General features: G+C 57.5%; 1 protein-coding gene across 1 annotated transcript in view; it reads left to right on the plus strand.

Moving 5' to 3' along the window:
• Window positions 1-216: 216 nt before the first annotated feature.
• LOC118697485 (DNA (cytosine-5)-methyltransferase 1-like) overlaps window positions 217-16,876 on the plus strand; it is a 31,118-nt gene continuing 14,458 nt past the window's right edge. Inside the window, exons 1-21 of the mRNA XM_036400144.2 lie at window positions 217-276; window positions 3,038-3,080; window positions 4,373-4,480; window positions 7,148-7,385; window positions 8,413-8,485; window positions 8,581-8,671; window positions 9,059-9,099; window positions 9,215-9,266; window positions 9,523-9,606; window positions 9,724-9,833; window positions 9,917-10,035; window positions 10,123-10,215; window positions 10,959-11,110; window positions 12,334-12,521; window positions 13,426-13,615; window positions 14,507-14,604; window positions 14,690-14,837; window positions 15,437-15,552; window positions 16,002-16,203; window positions 16,292-16,425; window positions 16,518-16,691. Of these exons, the coding sequence (XP_036256037.1) occupies window positions 218-276; window positions 3,038-3,080; window positions 4,373-4,480; window positions 7,148-7,385; window positions 8,413-8,485; window positions 8,581-8,671; window positions 9,059-9,099; window positions 9,215-9,266; window positions 9,523-9,606; window positions 9,724-9,833; window positions 9,917-10,035; window positions 10,123-10,215; window positions 10,959-11,110; window positions 12,334-12,521; window positions 13,426-13,615; window positions 14,507-14,604; window positions 14,690-14,837; window positions 15,437-15,552; window positions 16,002-16,203; window positions 16,292-16,425; window positions 16,518-16,691 (2,513 nt within the window). The 5' untranslated portion in view covers window position 217. The remainder of the gene's footprint in view (window positions 277-3,037; window positions 3,081-4,372; window positions 4,481-7,147; window positions 7,386-8,412; window positions 8,486-8,580; window positions 8,672-9,058; window positions 9,100-9,214; window positions 9,267-9,522; window positions 9,607-9,723; window positions 9,834-9,916; window positions 10,036-10,122; window positions 10,216-10,958; window positions 11,111-12,333; window positions 12,522-13,425; window positions 13,616-14,506; window positions 14,605-14,689; window positions 14,838-15,436; window positions 15,553-16,001; window positions 16,204-16,291; window positions 16,426-16,517; window positions 16,692-16,876) is intronic.

Genomic DNA, 16,876 nt, shown 5'->3' on the forward strand with positions numbered 1-16,876 from the left:
CCTGGCCCCGCGCTGTCCCCCCCCGCGGCGGCAGCATGGTGCGCGCCGGCTCCCCCCGCGCGATGGTCGGCGCCGCCCCGCTCCCGCCGCTCGTTTCCGCGCGAAGCCGCTCCCGGTCCCGCCGAGCCGGGCCCCGAGCGCGGCCCCGAACCCGGCCCGGAATCGGGCCCCGAGCCCGCCCCGCGCCCCCCGCCCGGCCCCCGCCGAGCCGCTCCCGATGCCGGCCCGCGCCGCGCCGCTGCCGCCGGCCCCGCTGCCCGCCGAGCTGCGCCGACGGTGAGTCCCGGCCGGGAGACGGGAGCGAGACGGGAGTGGGGCCCCCCTCTCACAGAGCTCACAGCCCTTAGAGCCCCTCACAGCCCTTGGAGCCCCTCATGACCCTTCAGAGCCCCTCACAGACCTCAGAGCCCTTAGAGCCTCTCAGAGCCTTCAGAGCCCTTACAGCCTTCAGAGCCCCTCACAGACCTGAGAGCCTCTCACAGACCTCACAACCCTTAGAGACCCTCAGCCTTCAGAGCCCCTCACAGCCTTCAAAGTCTCTTACAGGCTTCAGAGCCCCTCACAGCTCTCAGGGCCCCTCACAGCCTTCAGAGCCCTTCAGAGCGCTCACAGCTCTCAGAGCTTTCAGAGCCCCTCAGAGCCTTCAGAGCTCTGAGCCCCTCACAGACCCCAGAGTCCCTCACAGACCTCACAACCCTTAGAGCCCCTCAAAGCCCCTCACAGCCTTCAAAGCCCTCAGAGACTTCAGAACTCCTCCCATCCCTTACTGCACTCACAGCTCTCAGAGCCCCTCACAGCCTTCAAAGCCCCTCAGAGCCCCTCACAGCCTTCAGAGCTCTGAGCCCCTCACAGACCTCAGAGTCTCTCAGAGCCCCTCATAACACTCATAGCTCATCACAGCTCTCAGAGCCCCTCACAACCTTCAGAGCCTCTCAGAGCCTTCAAAGCCTCTCAGAGCCCCTCACAGCCTTCAGAGCTCTGAGCCCCTCACAGCTCTCAGAGCCCCTCACAGCCCTTGGAGCCGCTCATGACCCTTTGCAGTCCCTCACAGCCCTGAGCCCCTCAGAGCCCTCACAGCCTTCAGAGCTCTCAGAGCCCTTCAGAACTCCCCACAACCCTTGCTGCACTCACGGCTCCCAGAGCCCCTCAGCTCTCACAGCCCCTCATGACCCTTCACAGCCCCTCACACCCAGACCCCACCAGGGGGGGCTGAGGGCCCCCCCAGCCTTGGCAATGTCACCCCCTCATGGCACTGGCACCACCCTCAGCCCTGTCAGTGACACCCCCCGGGATGGGCTGAGACCCCCGGGATGGGCTGAGGGCCACCAGCCCTGGCAGTGACACCCCCTCATGTCACTGACACCCCCCAATGGCACTGACAGCCCCCCCAAAAACAGTGACCCCCCCCCCAATACCACCCTGACCCCCCAGGACTGGGCTGTCAGCATCACCTTGCATTCACAGACCCCCCCAAAATTACCCTGATCCCCTCAAACCCCCAAAATTACCCTGATGCCCCTAAAATTACCCTGACCCCCCTGCACCCCCAAAACAACCCTAACCCCCCAAAAGTGCCCTGCCCCCCTCTGCAGTGACCCCCCCCCCCCCCCCCATATTTTGGGGACCCCCCCCCCCCCTCCAGCCCCGGACCCCCCCAAATCCCCCCTGCCCCAGTTTTGGGGTGCCCACGTGGCCCCGGCTCTGTCCCCACCCCGTGTCCCCTGTTCAGGGATTTTTGGGATGGGGTGGGGGGGTGTGGCACATTTTGGGGTGATCCCGGTGGGAATTGTCACTGTGTCCCCCCAAACCCCTCCTGTGCCCCGCGGGCCGGGCAGGAAGGGGGGGGGCCCCAAACCCCTCCCCCGCTTCCGGCGCGGTGCCCGCGCTGTCCCCAAGGTCCCCGTGGCTGTCCCCAAACCCGGGGGACCCCCAAAATCCCCCCAGAGCCCCCCCAAAAAAAACCCAGATCCTGCAGGAAAAGGGAAATGGAAGTGGGGGTGGCACTGGAGAGGTGCTGGGACATGGGGACATGGGGACAGGGTGGTGGCCTGGGGACAGGAGCCATCCCAGAAGGGACAGGAGCCATCCTGGGGGGACAGGAGCCATCCCAGAGGGGACAGGAGCCATCCTGGAGGGACAGGAGCCACCCCAGAGGGGACAGGAGCCACCCCAGAGGGGACAGGAGCCATCCCAGAGGGGACAGGAGCCACCCCAGAGGGGACAGGAGCCACCCCAGAGGGGACAGGAGCCATCCTCGGGGGACAGGAGCCACCCCAGAGGGGACAGGAGCCATCCCAGAGGGGACAGGAGCCATCCTGGAGGGACAGGAGCCACCCCAGAGGGGACAGGAGCCACCCCAGAGGGGACAGGAGCCATCCCAGAGCGGACAGGAGCCATCCCAGAGGGGACAGGAGCCATCCTGGGGGGACAGGAGCCATCCCAGAGGGGACAGGAGCCACCCCAGAGGGGACAGGAGCCATCCTGGGGGGACAGGAGCCACCCCAGAGGGGACAGGAGCCATCCCAGAGGGGACAGGAGCCATCCTGGGGGGACAGGAGCCATCCCAGAGGGGACAGGAGCCATCCCAGAGGGGACAGGAGCCACCCCAGAGGGGACAGGAGCCATCCTGGGGGGACAGGAGCCACCCCAGAGGGGACAGGAGCCATCCTGGGGGGACAGGAGCCATCCCAGAGGGGACAGGAGCCATCCTGGGGGGACAGGAGCCATCCCAGAGGGGACAGGAGCCATCCCAGAGGGTCCCATCCCAAACCCCTGTGGATGGGACATTCCCAGGGAATGGCTGTGGCACCCGAGGGGTCCTGACCTGGCTCGTGTCCCCTGCCCTGACCCCAATCCCGGGGTTCTGACCCAAATCTGGGGTTCTGACCCCAATCCTGGGGTTCTGATCCCAATTCTGGGGGTTCTGACCCCAATCCTGATGGTCGGATTGTCCCTTTGTCCCTTTGTCCCTTTGTCCCTTTGTCCCCTCCCTCGGTGTCCCCACCCCGGTGACCCCGGCTGTGTCCTCCCCCCCCAGGCTGCAGGACTTGGAGCGGGATGAGGAGAACCTGGGAGAGAAGGTGAGTCCTGAATGTCCCCAGTGTCACCTGGGCTGTCCTGGAGTGTCCCCAGTGTCACCTGGGCAGTCCCGAATGTCCCCAGTGTCACCTGGGCAGTCCTGAATGTCCCCAGTGTCACCTGGGCTGTCCTGGAGTGTCCCCATTGTCACCTGGGCAGTCCTGGAGTGTCCCCAGTGTCACCTGGGCAGTCCCGAATGTCCCCAGTGTCACCTGCCTGTCCTGAATGTCCCCAGTGTCACCTGGGCTGTCCTGAATGTCCCCAGTGTCACCTGCCTGTCCTGGAGTGTCCCCAGTGTCACCTGGGCAGTCCTGAATGTCCCCAGTGTCACCTGGGCAGTCCTGAATGTCCCCAGTGTCACCTGCCTGTCCTGAATGTCCCCAGTGTCACCTGGGCTGTCCTGAATGTCCCCAGTGTCACCTGCCTGTCCTGGAGTGTCCCCAGTGTCACCTGGGCTGTCCTGAATGTCCCCAGTGTCACCTGCCTGTCCTGGAGTGTCCCCAGTGTCACCTGGGCAGTCCTGAATGTCCCCAGTGTCACCTGCCTGTCCTGGAGTGTCCCCAGTGTCACCTGCCTGTCCTGAATGTCCCCAGTGTCACCTGGGCAGTCCCGAATGTCCCCAGTGTCACCTGCCTGTCCTGAATGTCCCCAGTGTCACCTGGGCAGTCCTGAATGTCCCCAGTGTCACCTGCCTGTCCTGGAGTGTCCCCAGTGTCACCTGGGCTGTCCTGAATGTCCCCAGTGTCACCTGGGCTGTCCCGAATGTCCCCAGGTGTCACCTGGGCAGTCCTGAATGTCCCCAGTGTCACCTGCCTGTCCCGAATGTCCCCAGTGTCACCTGCCAGTCCTGGAGTGTCCCCAGGTGTCACCTGGGCAGTCCCGAATGTCCCCAGTGTCACCTGCCTGTCCTGAGTGTCCCCAGTGTCCTTGCCATGTCCCCTTGGTGTCCCCGATGTCCCCGATGTCCCCAGGAGAGCGTCCAGGAGAAGCTGAGCCTCATCCACGGCTTCCTGCCCCTGATGTCCCCACCGTGTCCCCTCCATCCCCAATGTCCCCACCGTGTCCCCTCCATCCCCAAGGTCCCCTCAGTGTCCCCAGTGTCCCCTCAGTGTCCCCAAGGTCCCCTCGGTGTCCCCAATGTCCCCAATGTCCCCAGGAGAGCGTCCAGGAGAAGCTGAGCCTCATCCACGGCTTCCTGCTCCCGATGTCCCCACCGTGTCCCCTCCATCCCCAAGGTCCCCTCAGTGTCCCCTCAGTGTCCCCAAGGTCCCCTCGGTGTCCCCGATGTCCCCAGGAGAGCGTCCAGGAGAAGCTGAGCCTCATCCACGGCTTCCTGCAGGCCGAGGTGCAGCTGCAGCTCAGCGAGCTCGAGGCCAAACTGCGCCGGGAGGAGCTCAGCGAGGTGAGAGCCCCACCTGGGATCGGGGCAAAACACCTGGGAAAGGCTAAAAACACCGGGATTTGGGGTGAAACACCTGGAAAATCCTAAAAACACCTGGGATTTGGGGTGAAACACCTGGGAAATCCTAAAAACACCGGGATTTGGGGTGAAACACCTGGGAAATCCTAAAAAACACCGGGATTTGGGGTGAAACACCTGGGAAAGGCTAAAAAACACCGGGATTTGGGGTGAAACACCTGGGAAATCCTAAAAAACACCGGGATTTGGGGTGAAACATCTGGGAAATCCTAGAAAACACCGGGATTTGGGGTGAAACACCTGGGAAAGGCTAAAAAACACCGGGATTTGGGGTGAAACACCTGGGAAATCCTAAAAAACACCGGGATTTGGGGTGAAACATCTGGGAAAACCTAGAAAACACCGGGATTTGGGGTGAAACACCGGGATTTGGGGTGAAACACCTGGAAAATCCTAAAAAACACCGGGATTTGGGGTGAAACACCTGGGAAAACCTAAAAAACACCGGGATTTGGGGTAAAACACCGGGATTTGGGGTGAAACATCTGGGAAAACCTAAAAAACACCGGGATTTGGGGTGAAACACCTGGAAAATCCTAAAAAACACCGGGATTTGGGGTGAAACACCTGGAAAATCCTAAAAAACACCGGGATTTGGGGTGAAACACCTGGGAAAGGCTAAAAAACACCAGGATTTGGGGTGAAACATCTGGGAAAGCCCAAAAAACACCGGGATTTGGGGTGAAACACCGGGATTTGGGGTGAAACATCTGGGAAAAGCTAAAAAACACCAGGATTTGGGGTGAAACACCGGGATTTGGGGTGAAACACCTGGAAAATCCTAAAAAACACCGGGATTTGGGGTGAAACACCGGGATTTGGGGTGAAACACCTGGGAAAGGCTAAAAACACTGGGATTTGGGATAAAACATCTGGAAACGCCCAAAAACCACCGGGATTTGGGGTAAAACACTGGGATTTGGGGTAAAACACCTGGAAAAACCTAAAAAACACCAGGATTTGGGGTGAAACACCTGCAAAAGCCTAAAACCCCTGGGATTTGGGGTGAAACACCTGGAAAAACCTAAAAAACAATGGGATTTGGGGTAAAACACCTGGGAAAGCCCAAAAACCACCGGGATTTGGGGTAAAACCCTGGGATTTGGGGTAAAACCCCAGGAAACCAGGAAAACCCTGGGACTCCACTCTGCCCCTGCTTTCCCTGTGGGATTTGCAATCACATCCCGGGATTTATGCTCAGCCTCCCTTTCCCAAGGGGGTTTGGGATCATGAATCCCCTATGGTGTTTGGGATCACACCCTGGGATTTGGGATCATGAATCCCCTATGGGGTTTGGGATCATGAATCCCTATGGGGTTTGGGATCACACTCTGGGGTTTGGGATCATGAATCCCTATGGGGTTTGGGATCACACTCTGGGGTTTGGGATCGTGAATCCCTATGGGGTTTGGGATCACACTCTGGGGTTTGGGATCATGAATCCCTATGGGGTTTGGGATCACACTCTGGGGTTTGGGATCGTGAATCCCTGTGGGATTTGGGATCACGCCCCAGGATTTGGGTGCTCCCGTCCCCAGGAGCGTTACCTGGCCAAGGTGAAGGTGCTGCTGCACCAGGAGCTCTCACTCAGCCCCCAATGGCTCAGCTCCCAATTCCCCTATTTGGGATCATGAATCCCCTATGGGGTTTGGGATCACACTCTGGGGTTTGGGATCACACCCTGGGGTTTGGGATCGTGAATCCCTGTGGGATTTGGGATCACACCCCAGGATTTGGGTGCTCCCGTCCCCAGGAGCGTTACCTGGCCAAGGTGAAGGCGCTGCTGCGCCAGGAGCTCTGAGCCCCCAATGGCTCCGGGAGCCCCAATTCCCCTATTTGGGATCATGAATCCCCTATGGGGTTTGGGATCATGAATTCCTGGGGGGTTTGGGATCACACCCTGGGGTTTGGGATCGTGAATCCCTATGGGGTTTGGGATCACACCCTGGGGTTTGGGATCATGAATCCCTATGGGGTTTGGGATCACACCCTGGGATTTGGGATCATGAATCCCCTGTGGGGTTTGGGATCACACCCCGGGATTTGGGTGCTCCCCTCCCCAGGAGCGTTACCTGGCCAAGGTGAAGGCGCTGCTGCGCCAGGAGCTCTCACTCAGCCCCCAATGGCTCAGCTCCCAATTCCCCTATTTGGGATCATGAATCCCCTATGGGGTTTGGGATCATGAATCCCCTATGGGGTTTGGGATCACACCCTGGGGTTTGGGATCGTGAATCCCTGTGGGATTTGGGATCACACCCTGGGATTTGGGATCGTGAATCCCTGTGGGATTTGGGATCACGCCCCAGGATTTGGGTGCTCCCGTCCCCAGGAGCGTTACCTGGCCAAGGTGAAGGCGCTGCTGCGCCAGGAGCTCTCACTCAGCCCCCAATGGCTCAGCACCTATTCCCCTATTTGGGATCATGAATCCCCTATGGGGTTTGGGATCATGAATCCCCTATGGGGTTTGGGATCACACCCTGGGGTTTGGGATCGTGAATCCCTGTGGGATTTGGGATCACACCCTGGGATTTGGGATCACACCCTGGGATTTGGGATCACGCCCCAGGATTTGGGTGCTCCCGTCCCCAGGAGCGTTACCTGGCCAAGGTGAAGGCGCTGCTGCGCCAGGAGCTCTCGGCCCCCAACGGCTCCGGGGGCCCCAATCCCAACGGCTGCCCCGGGAACGGCGCCTTCGGCAGCGATGAGGATGAGGACGGGGCCATGGAGCTCGAGGAGGGCGTGGCAGCGTCCTCGTCCCCGTCCTGCTCCGGCCCCGCCGCCAGGGCACGGAAATCCCGCAGGAGCCGCTCCAACGGGGACGCCAAAAGTGAGGATTTGGGGTTTCGGGGTTTTTTTGGGGTGTAAATGGGGGATTCTGGGGGGGTCTGGAGGGTTTGGGGTGGGGCAGGTCCCATTGGGATGGGGGGGGGGTCTCTCAGGAAGGGTTTTGGGGTCTCCTGGTTTTGGGGTGTGGCAATTTCCATTAGGATCAAGAACTGGGTTTTGGGGTCTCCTCATGAAGGGTTTTGGGGTCTCCTCAGGAAGGGTTTTGGGGTCTCCATAGGAAGGGTTTTAGGGTCTCCTCATGAAGGATTTTAGGGTCACCTCTGGAAGAGTTTTAGGGTCTCCTTAGGAAGGACTTTGGGGTCTCCTCAGGAAGAGTTTTGGGGTCTCCTCTGGAAGGTTTTGGGGTCTCCTCAGGAAGAGTTTTGGGGTCTCCTCGGGAAGGGCTTTGGGGTCTCCTCATGAAGGGTTTTGGGGTCTCCTCTGGAAGGGCTTTGGGGTCTCCTTGGGAAGGGTTTTGGGGTCTCCTCTGGAAGGGCTTTGGGGTCTCCTCTGGAAGGGCTTTGGGGTCTCCTTGGGAAGGGTTTTGGGGTCTCCTCTGGAAGGGCTTTGGGGTCTCCTTGGGAAGGGTTTTGGGGTCTCCTCTGGAAGGGTTTTGAGGTCTCCTCGGGAAGGGTTTTGGGGTCTCCATAGAAAAGGTTTTGGGGTCTCCTCAGGAAGGGTTTTGGGGTCTCCTCTGGAAGGGCTTTGGGGTCTCCTTGGGAAGGGTTTTGGGGTCACCTCTGGAAGGGTTTTGGGGTCTCCATAGAAAAGGTTTTGGGGTCTCCTCTGGAAGGGTTTTAGGGTCTCCTCTGGAAGGGTTTTGGGGTCTTCTCAGGAAGGGTTTTGGGGTCTCCTCAGGAAGGGTTTTGGGGTCTCCTCGGGAAGGGTTTTGGGGTCTCCTCTGGAAGGGTTTTGGGGTCTCCTTGGGAAGGGTTTTGGGGTCTCCTTGGGAAGGGTTTTGGGGTCTCCTGGCCTTGGGGTGTGACAATTCCCGTTGGGATTTGGGATCCACCGTGGTTTTCCCGCAGAGTCCCCGGCCAGCGCCCGCGTCACCCGCAGCTCCGGCCGGCAGCCGTCCATCCTCAGCCTCCTGTCCAAAGGGTCAGTGGGAAGGGTCACCCTCCTCTTCCTCATCCCACCATCCCAAACCCTTCCCATTCCCCCAAAAAAATCCCGTCCTGGGTTCGATCCCGCAGATCCAACAAGAGGAAATCAGAGGAGGCCAACGGGGAGGTGAAGCCGGAGCTGATGAACGTGGAGAAGGAGGAGGAGGAGCTGGAGGAGAAGGTTGGTGGTGACATCCTGGACCTTTTCCAGGTTGTTTTTGGGGTGATTTCCCAGGATTTTGGTCGGTGGTGACATCCTGGACCTTTTCCAGGTCGTTTTTGGGGTGATTTCCCAGGATTTTGGTTGGTGGTGACATCCTGGACCTTTTCCAGGTCGTTTTTGGGGTGATTTCCCAGGATTTTGTCAGTGGTGACATCCCAGACCTCTTTTGGGGTGATTTCCCAGGATTTTGGTCGGTGGTGACATCCTGGACCTTTTCCAGGTCGTTTTTGGGGTGATTTCCCAGGATTTTGCTCTGTTGTGACATCCTGGGGTGATTTCCCGGGATTTTTGGCCACGTTTTCCTTCTCATTTTCCCTTTTTTTTTTTTTTTGCCTTTTTCTCCAGGATCAGGATGAGAAAAGGATGAAAATGGAAACCAAAGATGGGTGAGGAAAAGGGGGGACATTCCCAGAGCCGTGTCCCGCTGACGGTGACAATGACAATGACAACAATGACGTCACTGCTCCATCCTCATCCCAGAATTTCATTTTCCCCTCCCAGGTCGGAAATCAAAGACGAAATCCCTCAGGTTAAAATCACTGCTCCTGCTAAAGTAAGTCCCTCCTCATTCCACCTTTTTTTTTGGGATTTCTAAATCCCTTAAAACTCCTGAATTTTAGGGTTTTTTTGGGATGAGTTGATTATTCCAAAGCATGGATTATCCTATGGGGAATACAAACCCGTTGCCAGCTTCCCAAAACCAAGCAGCTGGGGCTGGTTCTGATGGGAAACCCCAAATTTTCCCAAAATCCTGGAGAATTCCGGGAATAACTTCGGGAAAAGCTGATTCTCCCTCCCCTCTCCCGCAGACCACCCCCCCAAAATGCCTCGACTGCCGGCAGTACCTGGACGACCCCGACCTCAAATTCTTCCAAGGGGACCCCGACGACGCCGTAAGGGATCCAAACCCTCCTTCCTCGAGCTCAGGAAAATCAGGAACATCCCTAAATCCCTTTTTTTTGTTGTTTTTTTTGGTTTTTTTGTTTTTTTTCTCCCTCCCCCAAACCCAGCTGGAGGAGCCGGAGATGCTGACGGACGAGCGCTTGTCCATCTTCGACGCCAACGAGGACGGGTTCGAGAGCTACGAGGACCTTCCCCAGCACAAAGTCACCTCCTTCAGGTGAGGCCCCGGGGGCGGCGGTTCCCTCCGGGATCCCCTCCTCCGGGAACGGCGCCCCACGCCCTCCCTGTCCCCCCCGGCAGCGTTTACGACAAGAGGGGGCACCTGTGTCCCTTCGACACCGGCCTCATCGAGAGGAACATCGAGCTCTACTTCAGCGGCGTCGTCAAACCCATCTACGACGACAACCCCTGCATGGACGGTGAGGGGCCGCCCGCGGTTCTGGGGCGTTTTGGGATCCCCCCAGGTGGGAACCGTCCAGATTTTTGGGGTTTTTTTGGCTTGGCAGGTGGGGTGAGAGCCAAGAAGTTGGGGCCCATCAACGCCTGGTGGATCACGGGCTTCGACGGCGGGGAGAAGGCGCTGATCGGTTTCAGCACAGGTGAGGAGGGGATTTTGGGGGAGTTTGGGGGAATTTGGGGCTTTTTGGGGTTGGTTTTGGGTTATTTTGGGGTTTTTTTGAGGAGAGGGTTTCAGGGGTTTTGCCCTTTCTCCTCCTTTTTCTCCCTTCTTTTTTCTCCCTTTTTCCTCCTTTTCTCCCTTTTTGTTCCATTTTCTTTTCTCCCTTTTTCTCCCTTTTTCTCCCTTTTTCTCCCTTTTTTTCCATTTTCTCTCTTTTTCTCCCTTTACTTCTTCTTCCTTATCTTTTGTTCCTGTTTTTTCTTGTTTTCTTTTGTTTTGTTTTTCTCTTTTTCTTTCTTTTTCTCTTTTTTCCCCTCTCTTTTTTCCATTTTTTCTCTTTTTTTCTCTTTTCTTCTCCTTCCTTCTTTCTCTTCTCTTTTCTCCTTTTTCCTGCTCTTTTCCCCTTCATTTTCTTTTTTCTCTTTTCCTTCTTCTTTCTTTCCTCCTCTTTCCTTTTTCTGCTCTTTTCCCCTTTATTTTCTTTCTCTTTTCCTTCCTCTTTCTTTCCTCCTTTTTCTCCATTTTCCTGCATTTTTCCCCTTATTTTCTTTCCTCCCCTTTTCCTCTTTTCCCCTTTATTTCTTCTCTCTTTCCTCCTCTTTTCTTTCCCCTTCCTCTTTTTCCTCCTCTTCCCCTCTTTTCCCCCATTCCTTTCCTCCCTCCTCCACCCAAAACCCCCCATTTTTCCCCAAATTCCCCCAATTTTGGGGTTTTTTTCCCCAGCTTTTGCCGACTACATCCTGATGGAGCCGAGCGAGGAGTACGCGCCCACCTTCGCGCTGATGCAGGAGAAGATCTACATGAGCAAGATCGTGGTGGAGTTCCTGCAGAACAACCGCCACGTCAGCTACGAGGACCTGCTCAACAAGATCGAGGTGACGGTGCCACCGCAGAGACCATCCCGACCCTTCCCAACCATCTCCAACCCTTCCCAACCATCCCGACCCTTCCCAACCATCTCCAACCCTTCCCAACCATCCCGACCCTTCCCAACCATCTCCAACCCTTCCCAACCATCTCCAAACATTCCCAACCATCTCCAAACATTCCCAACCATCTCCAACCCTTCCCAACCATCCCGACCCTTCCAACCATCCCGACCCTTCCCAACCATCTCCAAACGTTCCCAACCATCTCCAAACATTCCCAACCATCTCCAACCCTTCCCAACCATCTCCAAACATTCCCAACCATCTCCAAACATTCCCAACCATCTCCAAACATTCCCAACCATCCCGACCCTTCCCAACCATCTCCAAACATTCCCAACCATCCCGACCCTTCCCAACCATCCCGACCCTTCCCAACCATCCCCAAACATTCCCAACCATCCAAACCCTTCCCAACCATCTCCAAACATTCCCAACCATCCTGACCCTTCCCAACCATCTCCAAACATTCCCAACCGTCTCCAACCCTTCCCAACCATCCCGACCCTTCCCAACCATCTCCAACCCTTCCCAACCATCTCCAAACATTCCCAACCATCTCCAAACATTCCCAACCATCCCGACCCTTCCCAACCATCTCCAACTCTTCCAAACCATCCGAAACCATCTCCAACCCTTCCCAACCCTTCCCAACCATTCCCAACCATCCCCATCTCTTCCCAACCCTTCTAAACCATCCCCAACCCTTCCCAACCATCCCAAACCATCTCCAACCCTTCCCAACCATCCCCAACTCTTTCAAACCATCCCAAACCATCTCAAACCATCCCCAACCCTTCTAAACCATCCCAAACCATCTCCAACTCTTCTAAACCATCCCCAACCATCCCAAACCATCCCCAACCCATCCCAAACCCTTCCAAACCATCCCAAACCATCTCCACCCCTTCCCAACCATCCCCAACCATCCCAAACCATCCCCAACTCTTCCCAACCCTTTCAAACCATTCCAAACCATCCCAAACCATCCCCAACCCTTCCAAACCATCCCCAACCCTTCCCAACCATCTTCAACCATCTCCAACCCTTCCCAACCTTGGTGACCCTTGGAATGGGTGATCTGGGGAGCAGTCAGAGACCATCCCCAACCATTCCTGGCCATCTCCAACCCTTCCCAACCATCTCCAACCATTCCCAACCTCCCCCAGACCACGGTGCCGCCGGCGGGGCTCAACTTCAACCGTTTCACGGAGGACTCGCTGCTGCGCCACGCCCAGTTCGTGGTGGAGCAGGTGGAGAGCTACGACGAGGCCGGCGACAGCGACGAGCCCCCGGTGCTCATCACGCCCTGCATGAGGGACCTCATCAAGCTGGCCGGGGTCACCCTGGGCAAGAGGTGAGGTCTGGGGGCAAAAAACCCAAAATCGGGAAAATCCGACCAAAATCTGGGAATTGGGACCTCGAAAGTAGAAGAATTTGCCCAAAACTGGTGAGGATTTGGGTTCAGTAGTGAGAGAGAAGTGCTGGGAATCAGAGCAGAAACCCTCCCAAAATTGGGAAGATCCTCCCAAAATTGGGACAATTCTCCCAAAATTGGGAACATCCTCCCAAGATCACAAAAACCCTCCCAAAATTGGGAAGATCCTCCCAAAATTGGGACAATTCTCCCAAAATTGGGAAGATCCCCCCAAGATCACAAAAACCCTCCCAAAATTGGGAAGATCCTCCCAAAATTGGGAACATCCTCCCAAGATCACAAAAACCCTCCCAAAATTGGGAAGATCCTCCCAAAATTGGGACAATTCTCCCAAAATTGGGAAGATTCCCCCAAGATCACAAAAACCCTCCCAAAATTGGGAAGATCCTCCCAAAACTGGGCAAACCCAAACCTGGTGCTGCTCCAGAAGGGGAAGGACTTTGGGTTGGGTCCCCAAAATCCATCCTCACCTTTTGGGGACCTCACCTGGCACCTGCGGGGGTCCCTTGGTCTCCCAGAATTGGGAAGATCCACCCAAGATCACAAAACCCTGTCAAAATTGGGAGAATTCTCCCAAAATTGGGAAGACCCTCCCAAGATCACAAAAACCCTCCCGAAATTGGGAAAACCCTCCCAAAATTGGGAAGATCCCCTGAAAACTGGGCAAACCCAAACCTGGTGCTGCTCCAGAAGGGGAAGGACGCTGGGTTGGGTCCCCAAAATCCATCCTCACCTTTTGGGGACCCCGCCCGGCACCTGTGGGGGTCCCTGGGGTGCTGTCCCCGCCCCTGGGCGTGGCCTGAGCGCTGTCCCCGTGCCGCAGGCGAGCCGTGCGGCGCCAGGCCATCCGCCACCCCACGCGCATCGACAAGGACAAGGGTCCCACCAAGGCCACCACCACCAAGCTGGTGTACCTCATCTTCGACACCTTCTTCTCGGAGCAGATCGAGAAGGACGAGCGCGAGGAGGACAAGGAGAACGCCACCAAGCGCCGGCGCTGCGGCGTCTGCGAGGTGACCGCGGGTCACCGGCGGGGCGGCGGGGGTGGGTTTGGGTGGTTGGTGTTGAAAGGTCTTCCAGCCCTTGGTCAATGTCATGGGTTGGATTGGGTTGGTTGGTTTTGAAGGACTCGCAGTGTTGGTCAATATCAGCATCATGGGTTGGGTTGGGTTGGTTTTGAAGGTCTCCTCCAGTCTTGGTCAATGTTATTATCATGGGTTGGGTTGGTTGGTCTTGAAGGTCTCTTCCAGTCTTGGTCAATATCAGCATCATGGGTTGGATTGGTTGGTCTTGAAGGTCTCTTCCAATTTTGGTCAATGTTATTATCATGGGTTGGGTTGGTTGGTCTTGAAGGACTCTTCCAGTCTTGGTCAACATCACCATCATGGGTTGAGTTGGCTGATCTTGGAGAGTTTTCCAATTTTGGTCAAAGTTATTATCATAGGCTGGGTTGATCTTGGAAGGGCTTTTTCAGCCTTGGTCAACGCCGGTGTCATGGGTTGGGTTGGGTTGGGTTGGTTGGTCTTGAAGGACTCCCAGTGCTGGTCAGTGTCACCTTCCTGGGTTGGGTTGGCTGATCTGGGAGAGTCTTCCAATCTTGGTCAGTGCTATTGTCATGGGTTGGGTCAATCTCCAAGAGCTTTTCCAGCCTTGGTCAACGCCAATGTCATGGCTTGGCTTGGGTTGGTTGGTCATGAAGGTCTCCTCCAGTCTTGGTCAAAGTTATTACCATAGGCTGGGTTGATCTTGGAGAGCTTTTCTAGCCTTGGTCAATGTCAGTGTCACGGGTTGGCTGCTTGGTTTTGGAAGATCTTCCAACCTTGGCCAGCATCAACATCATGAGTTGGTTGAGTTGATCGTGGAGGGGCGTTCCCGGTGTCACCGGTGTCCCCGTCCCGTGCCAGGTGTGCCAGCAGCCTGAGTGTGGCAAGTGCAAGGCGTGCCAGAACATGGTCAAGTTCGGCGGCAGTGGCCGCAGCAAGCAGGCGTGTCTGCAGAGGAGGTGGGTGGCCCTGTCCCCGATGTCCCCAATGTCCCCAATGTCCCCAATGTCCCCATCCCCGGTGACGCCCCCGGTGACCTCCCAGGTGTCCCAACCTGGCGGTGCGGGAGGCGGATGAGGATGAGGAGGTCGATGACAACATCCCCGAGATGCCCTCGCCCAAGAAGATGCTCCAGGGCCGCAAGAAGAAGCAGAACAAGAGCCGGATCTCCTGGGTGGGGGAGCCCATCAAGGTGAGGCACCTGGGCAGGTGAGGGGGCCTGGGCAGGTGAGGGGACACGTCCAGGTGAGGGGACACGTCCAGGTGAGGGGACACATCCAGGTGAGGAGAACCCATCCAGGTGAGGTTAGAGTTGGATCTCATGGATGAGGGAACCCATCCAGGTGAGGGGAACCCATCCAGGTGAGGGGAACCCATCCAGGTGAGGTTAGAGTTGGATCTTATGGATGAGGGAACCCATCCAGGTGAGGAGAGCCCATCCAGGTGAGGGGAACCCATCCAGGTGAGGGCCCCATCCAGGTGAGGAAACCCATCCAGGTGAGGCCAGAGTTGGATCTCATGGATGGAGAACCCATCCAGGTGAGGGCCCCATCCAGGTGAGGCCAGAGTTGGATCTCGTGGATGGAGAACCCATCCAGGTGAGGGGAACCCATCCAGCTGAGGGGAACCCATCCAGGTGAGGCCAGAGTCGGATCTTAGGGGTGAATGAACCCATCCAGGTGAGGCCAGAGTTGGATCTCATGGATGGGGGAACCCATCCAGGTGAGGACCCATCCAGGTGAGGACCTCATCCAGGTGAGGCCGTACCTGTAACGCCCCCGTGCCCCGCAGAGCGACGGCAAGAAGGATTTTTACCAACGCGTCTGCATTGACTCCGAGACGCTGGAGGTGGGAGACTGTGTGTCCGTGAGCCCCGACGACCCCACCAAGCCCCTCTACCTGGCCAGGTGGGTTCTCCATGTGCACACAGGGGTGGGGATATGGGGACATCCCCACCGAGCCCCTCTACCTGCCCAGGTGGGTTCTCCATTCTCCCATGGGCTGGGGACACCCCTGATGATCCCACCTGGCCAGGTGGGCTCTCCATTCTCCCATGGGATTGGTGACATGGGGATGTCCCCAATGATCCCACCTGCCCAGGTGGTCTCTCCATTCTCCCATGGGTTGGGGACATGGGGATGTCCCCAATGATCCCACCTGCCCAGGTGGGTTCTCCATTCTCCCATGGGTTGGGGACACCCCTGATGATCCCACCTGCCCAGGTGGGCTCTCCGTTCTCCCATGGCTTGGGGACATGGGGACACCCCTGATGATCCCACCTGCCCAGGTGGGCTCTCCGTTCTCCCATGGCTTGGGGACATGGGGACATCCCCTCTCACACCGCGCCACCCCTCAGGGTGACGGCCATGTGGGAGGACAGCAGTGGCCAGATGTTCCACGCCCACTGGTTCTGCCCGGGCTCGGACACCGTCCTGGGGGCCACCTCGGACCCTCTGGAGCTGTTCCTGGTGGACGAGTGCGAGGACATGCAGCTCTCCTACATCCACGGCAAGGTCAACGTCATCTACAAGGCGCCCTCGGACAACTGGGCCATGGAGGTGGGGACACGGAGGTGGGGACAGCTGGACCCGCCCGCGCCGGTCAGCGCCGCCCAGCCCGGCCACCCCGCTGCTCTCTGTCCTCCAGGGCGGGCTGGACACGGAGATCAAGATGGTGGAGGACGATGGGAGGACCTACTTCTACCAGATGTGGTACGACCAGGAGTACGCGCGCTTCGAGAGCCCGCCCAGCACGCAGCCCACCGAGGACAACAAGTACAAGTCAGTTTTTGGGTGGAAAACTCCAAGTTTTGGCTTCTTCCCACCTCAAAAATGGAATTTTTTTTGGGGAGAACCTGGTGGTGTCCCAGCAGGTTCTGCATGAGCTGCGCACGCCTGGACGAGGTGAGGCACAAGGAGATCCCCAAGGTGGCCGAGCCGCTGGAGGAGGCCGATGGGAAGATGTTCTACGCCGTGGCCACCAAGAACGGCGTCCAGTACCGGGTTGGGGACGGCGTCTACCTGCTGCCAGATGCCTTCTCCTTCAGGTGGGTTTAGAGGATCTCACCTTTGGCATGGGATTTTGGGATTTTGGGGTTTTTCCCACCTGTGAATGGGAGGTCTGGTGTCCTGAATTTCCAGAAGTTTGGCATCAAAGTTACCCCAGTTTTGGTTTTGATTTGTTTCATTGAGAGGTGGCTCTGGTGGGATGATCCTGGAGCTGTGTTTTTGG

The sequence above is a fragment of the Molothrus ater genome, chromosome 36 (assembly GCF_012460135.2).
Source record: "Molothrus ater isolate BHLD 08-10-18 breed brown headed cowbird chromosome 36, BPBGC_Mater_1.1, whole genome shotgun sequence".
Classification (NCBI taxonomy): Eukaryota; Metazoa; Chordata; class Aves; order Passeriformes; family Icteridae; genus Molothrus; species Molothrus ater.